The sequence below is a fragment of the Meles meles genome, chromosome 8 (genome assembly GCF_922984935.1).
Source record: "Meles meles chromosome 8, mMelMel3.1 paternal haplotype, whole genome shotgun sequence".
Lineage (NCBI taxonomy): Eukaryota > Metazoa > Chordata > Mammalia > Carnivora > Mustelidae > Meles > Meles meles.
Genome location: NC_060073.1, coordinates 16,804,108 through 16,822,789, shown reverse-complemented (window position 1 = coordinate 16,822,789; position 18,682 = coordinate 16,804,108). Strand labels below are relative to the sequence as shown.

Here is an 18,682-nt window from a genome sequence, read left to right as displayed (position 1 = left end):
ATTGAGGACTTCGGTTGATCACTTAAACTGTACACATATCAAATACGATAGTGTATATCATGACTTGCTGGATGCACTCTAAAAAGGACAGCTGATTTCCTTTCTTTTTTCTGTACTTCTGTCCTCAAACTCGTAGCTTCCCTCATAATGCCAGCCTGGTTCTTACTTTACCTGAGAGCTCAACTCTGACATATGGATCATGAAATACTCCTCACATCTCAGTTCTACACTCTGTTTTCATAAAGAGAAAGATATTTATACAATCACAACAGTTCAAACAATAAACATCCAGAAAGAATGAAAGAAAGGAGGGAAGGAAGGAAGGAAAAGAAAGGAAAGAAAGAAAGAAAGAAAGAAAGAAAGAAAGAAAGAAAGAAAGAAAGAAAGAAAGAAACTCTTGTTCTCTATGACTTGTAATTCTCTCTAAGGCACATTTCAATTAAAGTATCCAGCCTTCCGTTGAGCACATTCAGAGCAAAGGAGCTAACTGTGTCAAGAAGTTCTTTTCATTATATCATTAGGTTATCTTGAAAAAAGTTTCATCCTAGTGAACCAAAGGCCAAAATGCTATATATATATATATATATATATATATATATATATATGAGAATGTACGTATTTTTTTTTCTTATACAATTGCTTTAATGGTTCCTTTGACTATTAGTATAACAGAGGCATTCTGTATGGGATTTTCTAAATGTAGTACTACAAAGGGCTCATTATATTGAGATAATTTCTGTGATTGTTAAACAAGGGGTACAGCAAGAGACTTCTACAGCTGTAATAGGGAAAGAAGTAAAACTATTTATGCCGTCAAGACTAAATAAGAATTTACAATACACCATAGATACAACATATTTTCCATCATTGAAGGACAGACTGGTAGAAACGACCTTAAAGGAAAAAAATGAATAGGGCGCCTGGGTGGCTCAGTGGGTTAAGCCGCTGCCTTCGGCTCAGGTCATGATCTCAGGGTCCTGGGATCGAGTCCCGCATGGGGCTCTCTGCTCAGCGGGGAGCCTGCTTCCCTCTCTCTCTCTCTCTGCCTGCCTCTCTGCCTACTTGTGATCTCTCTCTGTCAAATAAATACATAAAATCTTAAAAAAATGAATATAATTCCATCTAAAATTGGGTTGTATCAATGGAATAAAAGAAAGTTTGAGAGGCATTCAGAAATACTCAGTATCCTTGTATCTAGTTAATGGAGTGTGAGAGAACTTACTTTTGCAGCAAGAAGCCATTTTCTTCCTCTGTTGGTGCTTCATTACTGAAGGGGTAGTGTGTATTGTCAACTTAGAATTGCCAATAGAATTCAATGCTCATAGTGAGCAGAGCACATTCACAACATGCCTTGAATAGATGCATACCAGGGGTTGTATCATGAAATTCTAAAATTCATTCATTTCAGAGAATACAAATAACTAACTCAAAGGGATACATGCCTGCCAAAGGTTACAGCAGCATTATCTGCAATGACCAAATTGTGGAAATAGCTGTAGTGTTCATCAAATGATGAATTGGAAAATATATGTTATATTTAGATATATGGTGTGTTTTATATATATCTATATATATAGATAGATGATGATAGATGATAGATAGATAGATATAATGGCATGTTACTCAACTATCAACAAGAATGGGAAGTGAGATCTTGCCGTTTGCCATGAGAAGGTGGAGCTAGAAAGTAGTATGCAAAGCGAAAGCAGTCAGTCAGAGAAAGGTAAATACCATATGATTTCACTCACGTGAAAATTAAGAAACAAAACAAATGAGTATAGGAAAAAACAGAGTGAGGGTGTCAAATCAACAAAAAAATTCTTTAATATAAAGAACAAACTTATGGTTGAAAGGTTAGGTGGGTAGAAGGACAGGTTAGATATGTGATGGGCATGTAGTAGTACGCTCACTAAATTGTACACTTGTAACACCTGTTACACTGTACGTTAGTAAACTAGCATTTAAACAAAAACTTAAATACATGCATCATACATATATACACACATGATAAATAAATAAAATTCATTTATATCAGTGCATTCAAGTGTAACAGATCCTTAGTAACTGCTTTAAGATTCCATTTCAGTTTTAATGTTATTCTCCATTATTTACCTGGAAAACCTTTTCAGTACCAGTAGTTTCCTCCTGTCAAAGATTGTTTTAAAATAAATACATTAAAATATCATGTTTTCAGTGTTCTCATGACTTTTTGCTTTTGGGAATATTACAAAGCTTAGTGGCTGCACTAGTGTCCTAAAGTTGACATGTTAACATACAAAAATTAGATACATACTTCAGTTGTACAACTTGGTTTTTCATAAACATACTGTGTGTAAAGATCACCGCAATCTAATTAGCACATCTTACTTCTCTATATAGTTACGTGTGTGTGTGTGTGTGTGTGTAAGAAGATTTCATTTAACATCAATCTTTTTTGCAATATCAAGTATACATTATGGTGTTGTTAGCAATAGTGACCATGCTATATATTAGATGTCTGTAACTAGTCTAACAGATGTGAAGTGATATGTCATTATGATTTTGATATACATTTTCCTGAGAATGAGTGTTGTTGAGCACCTTTTATTGTACTTGTTGGCCATTTGTGTATCTCTGGGAAAAGGTCTATTCAGTCTCTCTGCCTATTTTGTAATCAGAAGAAATGAAAGATATCTCCATTGCTTCTGCTCAGTTTTCCTGTGAACCTGAAACTGCTCTAAAAATATTATATTATTGGGATACTTGGGTGGCTCAGTGGGTTAAGCCACTGCCTTAGCCTCAGGTCATGATCTCAGAGTCATGGGATCAAGCCCCACAATGGGCTCTGTGCTCAGTGGGGAGCCTGTGTCCTTCTTTCTCTCTGCTTGCCTCTCTGCCTGCTTGTGATTTCTCTCTCTGTGTCAAATAAATAAATATAATATTAAAAAACTATCTATTATTAAAAGATGTTAAGAAGAAGACAAAAATTTAATATTAGGCAAACTACATCTATTCTGTTAGCTCAGAAAAATATAGAAAAGAGATAAAAATATGTTATAAAGGGGACAGAAAAGTGGACTATAATAAGATGAACTTATTCCCCAAATTGAATAATCTCATTAAAGGCAAATACACTGCACTTGAAAGAAAGAAGTTGACAGAATAGACAGAATAATATTCAGCTAAGAAAAGTAATGGACTAATGATAAACTTGTCAGTATGATAAATCCTGGAAGAAAGAGACCATGCACTATGAGTAGATGCGTGGTTGAATTTGCATGAAGCTATAGCATAGAAAATACTAAGACAAAGTGATAGAAATGAGGATAATAGTTGCATTCGAGGGACTTAACTAGAAAAGAGCATGACAGAGTTTTCCAAGTTAATGCAAGTATTCTAGATCTTGAATTTGTTAATGGCATGTGAATATATACATTTATTAAAACTCATCAAACCGTATACTTAAAATGTCTGCAATTCATTACATTTAATATTTGTCTCACAGAAAGAATTGTATAACCAAAAAACAAAAACAAACAAAAAAGCAAACAAAATCTTATCAATATATGTAAAAAAAATCCCTATCAAATCTAGGAATAAAGGCAGAACAGTGCTTTAGATTTCACCAAAGTGAAAAAAAAATTGTACTGAAAATTATGTCATCTACGAAGTATTAAGCCAACGCACATATTGGGAGAAAATACTTGCAAATTATGTATCTGAAAAAGAACTTGTTTTCAGATATATTAAGTTCTATGGAGAACTTAATAATACCAATTAATTATTTAAAGAAAAAGCAACTTAAAACTGGCAATATATGTCGAGAAGCATATCTCCACAAAAATACACAAATGGCCAACAAATGTGAAAAGAAGTTTAACCCCTTTAGATAACTGGAAACACAAACCTCAACCATAATGAGATTAACTTTCCACCCACTAAGATGTCTAGAACATAAAAAAAGGCAAAACAAAAATAAAACCAAAAAACAGATAGTAGCTAGTTTTAGTGAGGTAGTATAGAAATTGGGGTTCTCATAAGTTGCTGATGATAATGTTAAATGGTGCAACCACTTTGGAAAATAATGTGACACCTCCTCAAAGTGTTAAAAAAGAAAGAAGATAAAAAAGAAACATGTTGTATAATTCCTTTTCTTTTTTTTAACGAAATATTAGAGAATCTAATCTATAGTGAAAGAAAGTAGGTTTGGGGGCTCTTTGGTGGCTCAGACTGTTCAGTCTTGGGCTCTTGATTTTATCTCAGATCATGATCTCAATGTCTTGGATTGAGCATTACATTGGGCTCTACATTTAGGATGGACTCTGCCTAAGACACTCACATTTTCCCTCTGCCCCCTGCCACCAATGCTCTGGAATTTGTTCTCTAATTATCTTTAAAACAGAGAGAGAGAGAGAGAGAGAAAGAAAGAAAAAAAAAAGAGAGAGAAAGGAAAAGAAAAAGAAAAAAAAAACAGAAAGTAGTTTATATTTGCCTAGGACTGCTGGTGATGATGATGGAAAGGCAGGAGAAGTGACTAAATCAGGTACGAGGTTCTTTTTATTTTATTTATTTTATTTTTTATAATTTTTATTATGTTAGTCACCACATAGTACATCATTAGTTTTTTGATGTAGTGTTCCATGATTCATTATTTGAGTATAACACCAGTGGAGTTTCTTATTAGAGTGGCAAACATTTGTAAAACCAGATAATGTTGATTCACAGCCTTCTATACTAAAAAAACATTACATTATATATTTTAAATAAATGAATTGTATAGAATGAGGAACATAATGCTATAAAGCTGTTAAAAGCAGATAAATGTTTAATCTAGCAGTCATTTGTACAGAATAAAAGTCCATACAGCAACCATTATTAAAAATATATTTCCCACAAACAGAAAATATATAAATATTCTATTAAAATTACTGTATCACAGTGATTTGGATCTCTATTCTGATTAAAATTTTAAATGCCCAAATTCGTATTTGAAAATTTAGTTTGTATCTTTCATACAGAATGGCTCATAGAAATTTTATTAATGGGAAATAAATAGCATGTGACATAAGAAAAGGTCATCAGTTTCTAATCTAAAAAATGCTGTCTTAGGAATTAGACCCAGGACATGTGCCTCAGCAGCCAAGTGCAGAGCACAATGCTGCCCACTAAAGGCAAAGTTTCTATGGGCTACTGGAGAAGTCCATGCTCCAGGTGCTTGAGGAGCATTGCACAAAGCCCCAGCTGAAGATGAGGGGTATAGGTGAGGACTAAACATTAGTGCCAGGAGATCCTGGCAGGTCCAGCTCCAACTGAACAACTCCCAAGGTCTGCCCTCATAAAAATTAATACTGTTCTCCTTTTGAGTATTGCCATTCGTGACAACGTGGATGGATCATCATGGGAATTATGCTAAATAAATAAAACAGAAAGATACTGTAAGATCTCATTAACATGGGAAATCAGAAAAAAATCTATCAAAAAACTGAACTCACAGGTACACAGAATGTATTGGTGGTTGCCACAATGGGGGATAAGAAGAGTAGATGAAATGATGAAGGTAGTCAAAGGAAGAAACAAACAAAGCAGAATGAACATGTAAAAACCGGGTGTATTCTTGAATGTAAACCTGAATTATTATTACTATTAACGATTTTCACCATTGATATTAACACTGTTTCATCCCATAAAGGAGAAGACATGCTTGTAATAACCACTCTATTAGCCATAATACACAGATCTAAGGAAACAAAGACTTGCAGTTTCTCAAAAGCAGAAGAGCCAGACACAGTGCTGGGGCAAAGTGACAGCTGAGAGCAGAGAGTAGAATAGAAACTATATGTGCTATACAAGACAGACCTGAAGGAGATGTGCCCTTAGAGAGACGGAATTCCTAATGATGGTCTAAGACACTGTGCAATGCCATCCTAACCTACCACTAGAGGAATCATTTACATCTGTGGCTCAGTTAGAGTAAGAACTTGTATGTTTAAATCAAAACTTTTGCACAATCTGAGGGTTTTGAAGGGGCAGGGGGTGGGAGGTTGGGGGAGCCAGGTGGTGGGTATTATGGAGGACATGTATTGCATGGAGCACTGGGTGTGGTGCATAAACAATGAATTCTGTTACGCTGTAAGGAATTTTAAAATAAGTGAAAAAAAATAAAAATGCATCGCCATAAAAATAAAAATTGCACATACACCTTTCCAAACATACATTCGGGTGGCCTCACTAGACCACCTGATGTCCCAGTACTGAAGATGCATCTGGTACTGCCTTCTTCCTAAATTCATTTAAAGCATTTCCAGTGATGATGTCTTTGAAATATCTAATACATCCTGAGTGGGAGAATAATATAAAATACCATAAGACCTGAACATTTAAAAAGACAATGAAGAAATTAGTGAGATTAAGAGCAGAGTCCTTCCTTTTCTTTTTTTCTTTTCTGTGACTTTATTTTATGTTTTTTTTAGTTAACAGACAGGTGTTTAAAAGTACTTCCTAGAAAATCCTCAAACACTGAGAGTGAAGACAAGAAATTGCCTGAGATGTCACTTCCCCTTCTTTCAAATCCAACAGGTCTTGATGTGTCTACAACTGTTCCTTTCATTGCTTTATCTACTTTTATCTCTGCCTCTTCCTAAGAGATTCATTGCTATCCCAGGCTGAAAGAATGGATTTAATTTGATAGTACAAGTAACTGCTCATGTAATAACAATAATAAAACTGACATTCTAATTTCACAAATGGGATAACAGAAGCCCCATGAAGCTAAAGGATTTATCTAAAATTATAACAGCATGGTCTCAGAAGAAGATATGTATAAGTTTTGTCTTTTGAACTATACCCACCACCTTTTGACTATAAGAGCTTGATATCCAATAAGGGACCATAAATTCATGTACTTAAAGATCATAGTCTTCTAAGAAGAGCCTGTGGAGATCACCCACACTCAACTACTTGAACACTCATAGCAGTATTCAGAAGGGAAAATATGGGGACATGTTTTTAATTCTGGAGTAAAGATAGGATGACCCTTTCCAGATATATGACATTACTATATCCTCTAACTCTTAAATGATTCAAAATTAGTTGGCTGTCTTAGACAGATGAGAACTACTAAATACCTAAAACAAGCAAATGGAAAAAAAATATATATATATAAAAGAACTTGAGTTTCATGGTTAGATGTGTGACTTAGAGAATTAGTTTATGTCTCTGGACTTTGTTTCTTCATATAATGTGAATGAATGGGATAAAAATGGGGGTAAAGTGATAAAAATATGTACACCTCATTTTCTATAAATATTCATGCCAAGCAGCAGTGAGTACCCATTTTTCCTTGTCTAACTACTATCATTCTCCATTTATTTTGAGTGAGAAGTAAATATTGTTTCCTTGTTATGTTTTTCTTTCAGATAATTTCATTATCTTTGGGAACTTGTTGTACTAGATTTATTTCATGAGAAAAATGAACAATGAAACTCAATTCATTTCCTAGGCTCTTTCTCAGAACCTAGAGGTTGAAGAAGTTTGTGTTGTGGTGATTTATTTCTTCTGCAAGGTCATTTTCTGGAAAACCTCCTCATCAGGCTGACTGTTTACATGGGTACACTTTTGAAGGTCCCCATGTATTTCTTTCACAACTGACAGTTTATTATCTCATATCATCAAAAGTAGAAGGGTGAGTACAGTATGCTCAGGTACTTTGAGAGAGACCATATTCAGAAAACTCTTTTTTACACTATATTGTTGTAAGTTTTCTACTTCATTATTATTGTTGTTAATATCTTATTGTACCTAACTTATATATTAAACTTTATCCTAGATATACATGTATGAAAAAATATTATATAATGAGTTCAGTACTATTTATTGTTTCAGACATCCCCTGGGGGGTTTTGAAACATATCTCTCCCCCACCACACACATATGGAAGGACTACTGTATAAGTGACCTATTCCAAGCCAGAAGTGAAGAAAAACTTATATGAAGTGTCCAAATGATCACATTCCCCAATTTTTAAAAGATTTTATTTGCATGCAGGATAGTTGTATGATGTTAGGTGGAATTACAATTGTGTATAGTCTTTATTTGGAGATTAGGTATGATTTTTGTATATTACACACACACACACACAGAGACACACGTACTGTGTGGATAATCAATGGACTGGTTAATTTTATGTGTTAACTTCTCTAGAGCACAGGACGTTCAGATATTGGTTTGACTATTGCTTTTGGTGATGACTAAGATTTTTCTAGATGATATTAACTTTTGTATTGGGAGAGTGAATAAAGTAGATTGCTCTTACTAAAGTGGTTCCTCATTCAACCAAATGAAGGCCTGAAAATTATAAAAGACTAACCTTTTATGAGTCAGAAGGGATTCTCCTGCCTAAAAGCCTGCAAACTGAACCATTATCTCTACCTGTCTGATGTTTCCACTCTGACACAGCAACTCTTCCTGATGTACAGAGTTCCTGCCCATGGACCTGAACTGGGACATCAGCTCTTATAGGCTTTTAACAGTTTCTAGTGTTTAGACTCAAAATGGGACATTGTCTCTGCAGATTTTGCACTCTTCAGCTTCCATCTAAACAAAACCAAATTCTTTGTAGCAGATCATTGTGTGTGTGTGTGTATGTGTGTGTGTGTACTCTGAGAGATGTCACATTTTCATGGATCAGGAGACTCAATATTGTTTAGAAGTCAGTAATATATGAAACAATACACTTTTAATATAAAACATATGAAAACTCCAGTGGCAATTTTTGAGCATATAAAAAAAAATCAGCTGACAGTCTCATATGGAATCTCAAGATACATTTAGTCAAAAGAAAAAAAAATATTGAAAAGAAAATATTGTGGGTCTCACATCTCCTGATTTTAAAGCTTATCATAATGTTATAGTCGTGAAAACAGTGTGGTAATGTCATTAAGCCAGAGACCCAGAAAAATGGAATAGATTGGAGAACCCAGAAACAAAACATCACTTATATGGTCACCTGACTTTTTACAAGGGTGTCAACATCATGTAATAGGAAATGGATGTTTTTTTCAACAAATAATTTGGAAAAACTAGAGATTCATATGCAAAAAATAAAGGCAGGGCTTAACTTACACCATATACAAAATAAACTCAAAATGGATAAAAACAAAACTGTAAGAGCTAAAACTGTAAAATATTTAGAAGAAAATTAAATGAAAAAAACCTTCAAGACATTATGTTAGGAAATAATTTCTTGCATATGACAGAAAAAAAGCTTACAGAAGAAATAAATGAGTAAATTGAATAAGCTCAAAGTTAAAAACTTCTATGCATCAAAGGCCACAATCAATAGAGTGAAAGGGCAACTCACAAAATTCCTAAAACTCGATATCAACAAAACTCTTCAATAAACATTTGTCAAAAAATATATATACAAATGGGCCATGAGCAGATGAGAAAATACCCAACATCACTAAAGACATATGTGTATACTGCTTATAAGAATATAAAAATGGTGCGGCCACTGTGAAAGACAGTATGACATTCCAGAAAGTTAACAATACAGTGATCAACTGATCTTTAATTTCCACCTCCAGGTATATAACAAAAGCATTGGAAGTGCGGATTGGAAGAGATACGTGTACCCTCATGTCCATATCAGCAATAGTCATATTAGCAAAAATAGGTAAGCCACCCAAGTGTCCATCAACATATGAACAAACAAAATGTGGTACACATACAGTGAAATATTATTCAGCGTAGAAAAGGAAGATTCCTGAGCCATGCTACAACAGAAATACACTTCGGTGACATATTAGGTGAAATAAGCCATTTATGTTTTAAAAACTTCATATTTTATACCAGGTTTATATTAACAGGGAAATTGTGAAAAAGAGATTTTCCACATGCTCTGTGCTCAGTTTCCATCTTACATAGAAGAGTACATTAGTTCACAAGTAACTGACTTCATGGGAACACATTATTTTTAACCAACAACCGTATTTTATTCAGATTACTTTCACGAATGCATTTTTCTTCTCCAGAATCCCATCCAGCATGCCACGTTAAATTCAGTCGACATATCTTCTTCAGCACCTCCAGGCAGTGAGTTTCTCTAGATATTCTCTTATTTATTTCAAGTGCAATTAGCATACAGCATTTTAATACTTTGATGTATGTACAATAATGATGTGACATTGCTAACGCAGTGCCCATCACAATAATTCTGCTCAACTGTTTTTGGTTTTGATGAACTTGACTGTTTTGAACAGAACTAATGAGACATTTTATATAAAAACCTTCACTTGGGATTTGTTTGATATTTTACACAAGATCAGACAGGGTTATGTGTTATTAGGGGAAAGATCACAGAGAGCAAGTTCCATTTGCATCAGATCATGCCAGTGGGTACATACTTTCAATGTGACTCATCATTGTTGACCACCTGATTAAGGTAGTGTTTTCCACATTTCTCCTCTCTAAAATGACTCCTTCCATCCCACTCTGCAGTGAGACTTTTGGATGGAATTCATTTGTGTACACTCTACAAGTAAGAGACTGAGAATTAGCCTACAGTCCTTTGAGAGCAGAGTAAGTGCAGTATCATTAAGGATTCTTTTATTATGAGAGATTTGTCTAGTTTCCCTATTGATTACTTATTCATTTAAGTTTTTAATATCATTATGAACTTGTGGATTATTTAAACTATGAGTTACATTTCAATTCAGTGTCATTTATTTTGTGCCTCAATTTTTTCCAGCTTTTGTCACCAGGGGATCTTCCCATTGCTCTTGTGTCCCTTTGCCATATTCTCATCAGAGTGTGTGTGTGTGTGTTAACACTTCCTTACCTTCCATCACTCCAAGATGCTCCAGTTCATCTTGTACATTCCCTGCGCCAGACCTAGAATCAGCCATTTACTTAAGAAATTCTATTCATTTTCTTGGATAATGGTATCAAGAACCATGTCCTGGTCACTAGATCACTAGATAATCACTTTTTATTATTTTTTTTATTCTAGCCAAAAGACGTCCTTTATGGCCCAAATAATCACCTTTAATTTCAAGAAGAGATCACCTTTTTCCCATAACCTATGAATACATATTGAGGATTAAGTTATTTACTACTTCTTAATTAAAAAGGAAGCGTGGAAAAAAAAATGAGATTTCAGGGAATTACCTTCCCCAGACTCCAATATTTTGTATCATTCATATTTAAATACTGCTGCAGGAAAGGCAAAAGGAAAGCATTTCTCAATCAACATTCCATGTGAGATTTGATTTCAGAAAGAGTGGGATGCATCCAAGACCAACTTCTTCAGGCATGCAGGTGAGAACCTGAGCTTCAGTGACATCAAATGAGATCAGACAGAATTTTAGAAACACTTTTTTTTTTTTAATTCTCATTTGAGCAAAGAGTAGCCAAATTACCTTTAGAAGAAAGGAGGAGAACTGAACATCCTAACCTCGTAAACTCTTATCAAAGCTGATAAGATTTGTGTTAGGGATTAACGTAACTGTGTATATAACTCACAGAAAACTAATCTGATCAATGCCACAGTGTGAATTTGACACAGAAAAGCCGTTTGTGGAAGGATAGAAAGTTTAGAGGATTTTCTAGACATAGATTACAATGGAAACTGAGAACACTGAGTGATAGAAATGCCCAGGAGCTCCTGGTGGAGAGATAAGCAAATAGAAATAATATCTATTTGAGTGTCCAAGGAAGTGCTCCATGGAGATAATGATTTTACTTGGGATGGAGCAGCTTCCCTTTTCAGTGGTAAGTGAGTATTGGATGGGACTAAAAACTATTGGATGGAATCAATAGGAAACTCTCTTAATCTTTCTTTTGCTTTATTAATACTTATTAATATATATGTACCTTTTCCTAGATGATAAATTTAGCAGTAAACAGATAAAATTTTTCTCTCTTATGTTGCTCCCTTTGAATGTAAGCCTTTCTTATATCTGTTATGTGAAATATACAAATGTCTCAGTTTGTATCTCTGTTATATATATAGATCAATAGGTGTGAATGGAGTATGATAGATAGATGATGATAGGTGGTTGATAGATGGATAGACAAATGATCAATATAGCATTATCAGTAAGTAGTTGCATAGATAAAAAGACAGATATCTTTTTATAATATTTAACTGTTAGAAACCAACCACAGACAAGTTTTCATTCCTGTTTGCCAAAGAGTTGGACAATGAGCATATCTGGCAAACTCTTAAGAGTGCAGGGAAATCATACTGATTGGCTGTGTTGTTGGGGCATGATGTGGTTAGGAGCTGTGAGTCCAGAACTGTCTCTACAGTGACTCACCCTCTGACACAGACATTTAAATTTTATGCTGGTCCTAGTAATCTTGCTGTCCCTGCAACCTATGTCAGAAGACAGTTGTTACAAACCTTATGAACCTCTAATATTCCAAGGTGATTAGTAAAACATCTACCAAGAGAAGGTATTTAAAACGTTTATTTTTAATGCAGAATCATTATGATGTATTTTCAACAACCAAAGGAGATATTTTTAAAATGGTAAGTTATCCTTTATATAGCATAATATAAAAAGTGTAAAATGTTAATGATAGAAACTGAATTTAAAACTCTAAACAAATAGAAATTATTGTGAGTTAAAGTACAGGAAATAAACAGTCAAGGTAACAGATTAAAATAAATTTCATAATGAACTGGACCAAATGACTGAATGTTCACAGCAAAAATATTGTTTGTTTCTCTCTTGTTCTCTCTCTCTCATCTCTCTCTCTCTCGTTTAGGTGTCCTTATGGAAAACACTATCAAAGTTTCTACAGCATTCCTTGAAAGTTCAGATTACTTACTAGAAGATACTTCAGAACTGAACTACCAGGCTCAAATACTGTGAAAGAGCATTATGTAAATCATGCATGAGTTTTCTCCATTTGGCAACATCCTGTCCTAATAGGTCCTTGCTGTAAACTAAAGAGAGACCTTCACTTCAGAAAGATATCATCTCATATCAATCCCCTAGATTAATGTTTATTAGCCTGAAGAATCACATGCTCTTTTATTATTGATATATTTCATTGTTTCCATAAGCACTCAGGTGAATATATTGTGAGCAAATATTATGATTCCCACCTTATTCAGAAGAAAAACAACACAGAAGGTAAGGGATTCAATACTGGTAATTGACACATCCATGATCATATGGTTTGATCTCCAAATGGAATAGTCATCATAATACGTTTTATCTGGAGATTATTGCTAACCTTCCATTTCTCTGCTTTGCCTGAAATAATGCAACAAAATAGCAGTGTAACTGAGTTCATACTGTTAGGATTGACCCAAAATCCCATGAGACAGAAAATGGTATTTGTAATCTTCTTCATTTTTTATGTGGGAACTGTGGTAGGGAATTTGCTGATTATTGTGACCATCAAGTACAGCCCTATGCTTGGGAGCCCCATGTACTTTTTCCTATTTTATTTGTCACTTGCTGATTCCTGTTTCTCCACGTCCACAGCCCCCAGACTCATTGTGGATTCCCTCTCTGCAAAAAAAATCATAACGTACAATGAGTGCATGACCCAAGTCTTTGCCCTACATTTATTTGGCTCTATGGATATCTTTGTGCTCATCTTCATGGCCGCTGATCGTTATGTGGCCATCTGTAAGCCCTTACATTACCCAACCATCATGAGACGACAGGTCTGCACCGTCCTTATTATTCTTGCATGGGTAGGGTCTTTTATCCATTCTCTAGCTCAGATTATCCTGGCCTTGAAACTGCCTTTCTGTGGACCCAATTTGATTGATCATTACTGCTGTGATTTGCAACCCTTGCTGAAACTTGCTTGCATGGACACCTATAGGATCAACCTACTGTTGGTGTCTAACAGTGGGGCCATTTGCTCAAGCAGTTTTGTGATTCTGATGATCTCATACATTGTCATCTTGTATTCCCTGAGAAATCACAGTGCAGAAGGAAGGAAAAAAGCTCTCTCGACTTGCACTTCTCACATCACTGTAGTAATCTTAACCTTTGGTCCATGTATATTCATATATACACGGCCCCCAACCACTTTCCCTGTGGACAAGATGGTGGCTGTATTTTATACTATTGCAACCCCTTTTCTCAACCCAATCATCTACACCCTGAGAAATGCGGAAGTGAAAAATGCCATGAGAAAGCTCTGGCATATCAAAATTACCTCAGAAAGCAAAAGATGAATTGAGGACTTTGGTTGATTTCTTATCCTGTACACATATCAAATATGATAGTGTATATCTCAACCCGCTGGATGCACTCTAAAAAAGACAACTGTTTTCCTTACTTTTTCTGTACTTCTGTCCTCAAACTTCCTCACAATGCCAGCCTGGTACTTACTTAACCTGAGAGCTCAACTCTGACACTATGGATTATGAAATACTTCCCACATCTTAGGCTACACTCTGGTTTGGTACAGAGAAATATATTTATACAATCACAACTTTTGAAACAATAAACACCCACAAAGAAAAGAAAGAAAGAAAGAAAGAAAGAAAGAAAGAAAGAAAGAAAGAAAGAAAGAGAAAGAAAGAAAGAAACGAACTTGTTCTCTATGGTTTGTAATTCTCTTAAAGCACATTTCAATTAAGGAATCCTGCTTTCCCTTGAGCACATTCAGAGCAAAGGAGCTAACTGTGAGTCAAGAAGTTCTATTCATTATATCATTACTGTTTCATGAAAAAAGTTTCATCCTAGTGAACCAAAGGCCAAAGGCTATATATATATGAATATATGTAATTTTTTCTTATATAATTGCTTTAATGTTTCCTTTGACATTAGGATAACAGAGGCATTATGGGATTTTCTAAATGTAGTATTACAAAGGCCTCATGATATTCAGATAATTTCTATGATTGTTAAATAAGGCCTACAGCAAGAGACTTCTACAACTCTAAGAGGGAAAGAAGTAAAATAATTTATGCCGTCAAGACTAAATAAGAATTTACAATACACCACAGATACAACATGTTTTCCAAGACTGAAGTACAGAAAGGTAGAAAAGACCTTAAAGGAAAAAAAAAGTGAATATAATTCCATCTACAATCGGGTTGTATCAATGGAATAAAAGAAAGTTTGAGAGGCATTCAGAAATACTCAGTATCCTTGTATCTAGTTAATGGAGTGTGAGAGAAGAGGCTTACTTTTGCAGCAAGAAGCCATTTTCTTTCTCTGTTGGTGCTTCATTACTGAAGGGGTAGTGTGTATTGTCAACTTAGAATTGCCAATAGAATTCAATGCTCATAGTGAGCAGAGCACATTCACAGTCATGCCTTGAATAGATGCATACCAGGAGTTGTATCATGAACTTCTAAAAAATTCATTCATTTCAGAGAATACAAAAAACTAACTCAAAGGGATACATGCCTGCCAAAGGTTACAGCAGCATTATCTGCAATGACCAAATTGTGGAAATAGCTGTTGTGTCCATCAAATGATGAATTGGAAAATATATGGTATATATAGATATATGGTGTGTTTTTATATATATCTATATATATAGATAGATGATGATAGATAGATTGATAGATGATAGATAGATAGATATAATGGCATGCTACTCAACTATCAACAAGAATGGGAAGTGAGATCGTGCCATTTGCCAGAAGAAGGATAGAGCTAGAAAGTAGTATGCAAAGTGAAAGCAGTCAGTCAGATAAAGATAAATACCATATGATTTCACTCATCTGAAAATTAAGAAACAAAACAAATGAGTATAGGAAAAAACAGAGTGAGGGTGTCAAATCAGCAAACAGATTCTTAAGTATAGAGAACAAACTGATGGTTACAAGGATAGGTGGGTGGGAGGACAGGTTAGATATGTGATATGCATATAGTAGTACACTCGCTGAATTGTACCCTTTTCTCACCTGTTACACTGTATATTACCCAACTGGCATTTAAACAGAAACTTAAATACATGCATCATACATATATATATATATATATATATATATATATATATATACATACATAATAAATAAATAAAATTCATTTATATCAGTGTATTCAAGTGTAGCAGGTCCTTAGTAACTGCTTGAAGATTCCACTTCAGTTTTAATGCTATTCCCCATTATTTATCTGGAAAATATTTCAATACCCAAATTTTCCTCCTGTCAAATATTGTTTTAAAGTAAATACATTAAAATATCATGTTTTCAGTGTTCTCATTACTTTTTGCTTTTGGGAATATTACAAAGCTTAGTGGCTGCACTAGTGTCCTAAAGTTGACATGTTGAAATACAAAAATTATATACATATTTCAGTTGTACAACTTGGTTTTTCAAATACATACAATGTGTAAAGATCACCACAACCTAATTAGCACAGCTGACTTCTCTATATGGTTACCAGTGTGTGTGTGTGTGTGTATAAGAAGATTTCATTTAACATCCATCCTTTCTGCAATTTCAAGTATACGTTGTGGTGTGGTTAGCAATAGTGACAATGTCATACATTAATTATCTGGAATTTATTCATTCTATGTAGCTGAGTCCTTGCACCCTTGGGTAATCATCTTTCCATTTCCCACAATCCCTGGCCCCTGATAACCACCATTATACTCTCTGCCTCTGTGAATTGAACTATATCATTTCCACATTTATGTATGATCATTCAGAATTTCTCTTTCTGTGTCCCATTGTTTCACTTAACTTCAAGTCCTTCAGCTCCATCTATGTTATGGCAGATGGCAGAATCTTCCTCTGTTTAAAGTCTGAATAATATATGTCTCCCATTTCCTGTATTGATTCATCAGTGAGAGAAGAGGTTGTACCCACACCTTGGCTACTGTGAATAATGATGCAATGAACCTGGGAACACAGACAGCCCTTCACAGTCATGATTTCTGATCCTTCAACTATCTACTCAATGGTAGGATTGAAGGATGGTCATTCTCCTTTTACTTCTTGGAGGAACCTTTATATTCTTTTCCATAATGAATGTATAAATTTACATACCATTCAATAATATACACGAGATCCCTTTACTCTACATCCTCTTTAACATTTCATATCTCTTGTGATCTCGATAATAGTCAGTCTAACAGATGTGAAGTGATATGTCATTATGATTTTGATATACATTTCCCTGAGAATGAGTGTTGTTGAGCACCTTTTGTTGTACTGGTTGACCATTTGTGTATCTTTGGGAAAAGGTCTATTCAGTCCCTCTGCCTATTTTGTAATCAGAAGAGATGAAGGAGATCTCCATTGCTTCTGCTCAGCTTTCCTGTGAACCTGAAACTGCTCTAAAAATAGTCTACTATTAAAGAGATGTTAATAAGAACACAAAAGTTTAGTATTAGGCAAACTCCATCTATTCCGTAAGCTCAGAAAACTATAGAAAAGAAAAAAAAATAACTTATAAAGGGGACAGAAAAGTAAACTAGAATAAGATGAACTTATTCCTCCAAATTGAATAATTACATTAAAGGCAAATACACTGCAGTTGAAAGAAAGAAGCTGACAGAATAGACAGAATAATATTCAGCTAAGAAATGCAATGGAGTAATGATATACATGTCAGTATGATAAATCCTTTAAAAAAGAGACTATACACTATGAGTAGTAGATACATGGCTGAATTTGCATGAAGCTATAGAATAGACAATACTAAGACAGAGTGACAGAAATGAGGACAATAGTTGCATCTGAGGGACTTAACTGGAAAGGAGCATGACAGAATTTTCTGAGTTAATGAAAATATTATAGATCTTCAATTTGTTATTGTCTATGGGAGTATATACATTTATTAAAATGCATCAAACCATATACTTAAAAGGACTGCAATTCATTATATGTATTATTTGTCTCAGAAAAAAATTGTATTACTAAAAACAGACAAAAATTAAACAAAACCTTTCCAACGTATGTAAAAATAAAATCCATATCAAGTCTAGTGAAAAAAGGCAGAATAATACCTTAGATTTCACAGAAATGAAAAACTTATGTACTGAAAATTATGTCATCAATGGTGTGTTAAGCCAACTGACATAATGGGTGAAAATACTTGCAAATCGTATCTGAAAAGGAACTTGTCTTCAGATATATTAAGTTGTGTAAAAAACTTAATAATGCCAATTAATTATTAAAAAATAAACTTCTAAACTGGCAATATATGCCAAAAAACATATCTCCACAAAAATATACAAATAGCTAAGGAGCGTGAAAGGAAGTTTAATACCTTTAGATAACAGGAAACACAAACCTCACCCATAATGAGTCTAGAATAAAAAAAAAGAATCAAAACAAAACTGAAACAAAAAAACAGACAATATCTAGTTTTAGTGAGGTAGTAGAGAAATTGGGGTTCTCATAAGTTGCTGGTCTTATATTAAATTAAATGGTGCAACCACTTTGGAAAACAGTGTGACAGCTCCTCAAAGGGTTAAGAAAGAAAACATATTGTATAATTATTTTTTATGAAATATTAGAGAAGCTAATCTGTAGTGAAAGAAAGTAGATTTGGGGGCCCCTTGGTGGCTCAGACTGTTCAGTCTTGGACACTTGATTTCATCTCAGATCATGATCTCAGTGTACTGGATTGAGCCTTACATTGAGCTCTACATTCAGCATGGAGTCGGCTTAAGAGACTCACATCTTCCTGCTCCCTGCCACCAATGCTCTAGAATTCAATCTCTAATTCTCTTAAAAAACAAAACAAAACAAAACAACAACAAA

General features: G+C 34.4%; 1 protein-coding gene across 1 annotated transcript; it reads left to right on the top strand.

Annotated features, from left to right (window-relative positions):
* Positions 1-13,252: 13,252 nt before the first annotated feature.
* On the top strand, positions 13,253-14,185 carry LOC123949228 (olfactory receptor 4C11-like). The gene has a single exon (XM_046016585.1). It carries the CDS (start codon positions 13,253-13,255, stop codon positions 14,183-14,185), a length of 933 nt encoding a protein of 310 aa, XP_045872541.1.
* Positions 14,186-18,682: the final 4,497 nt, after the last annotated feature.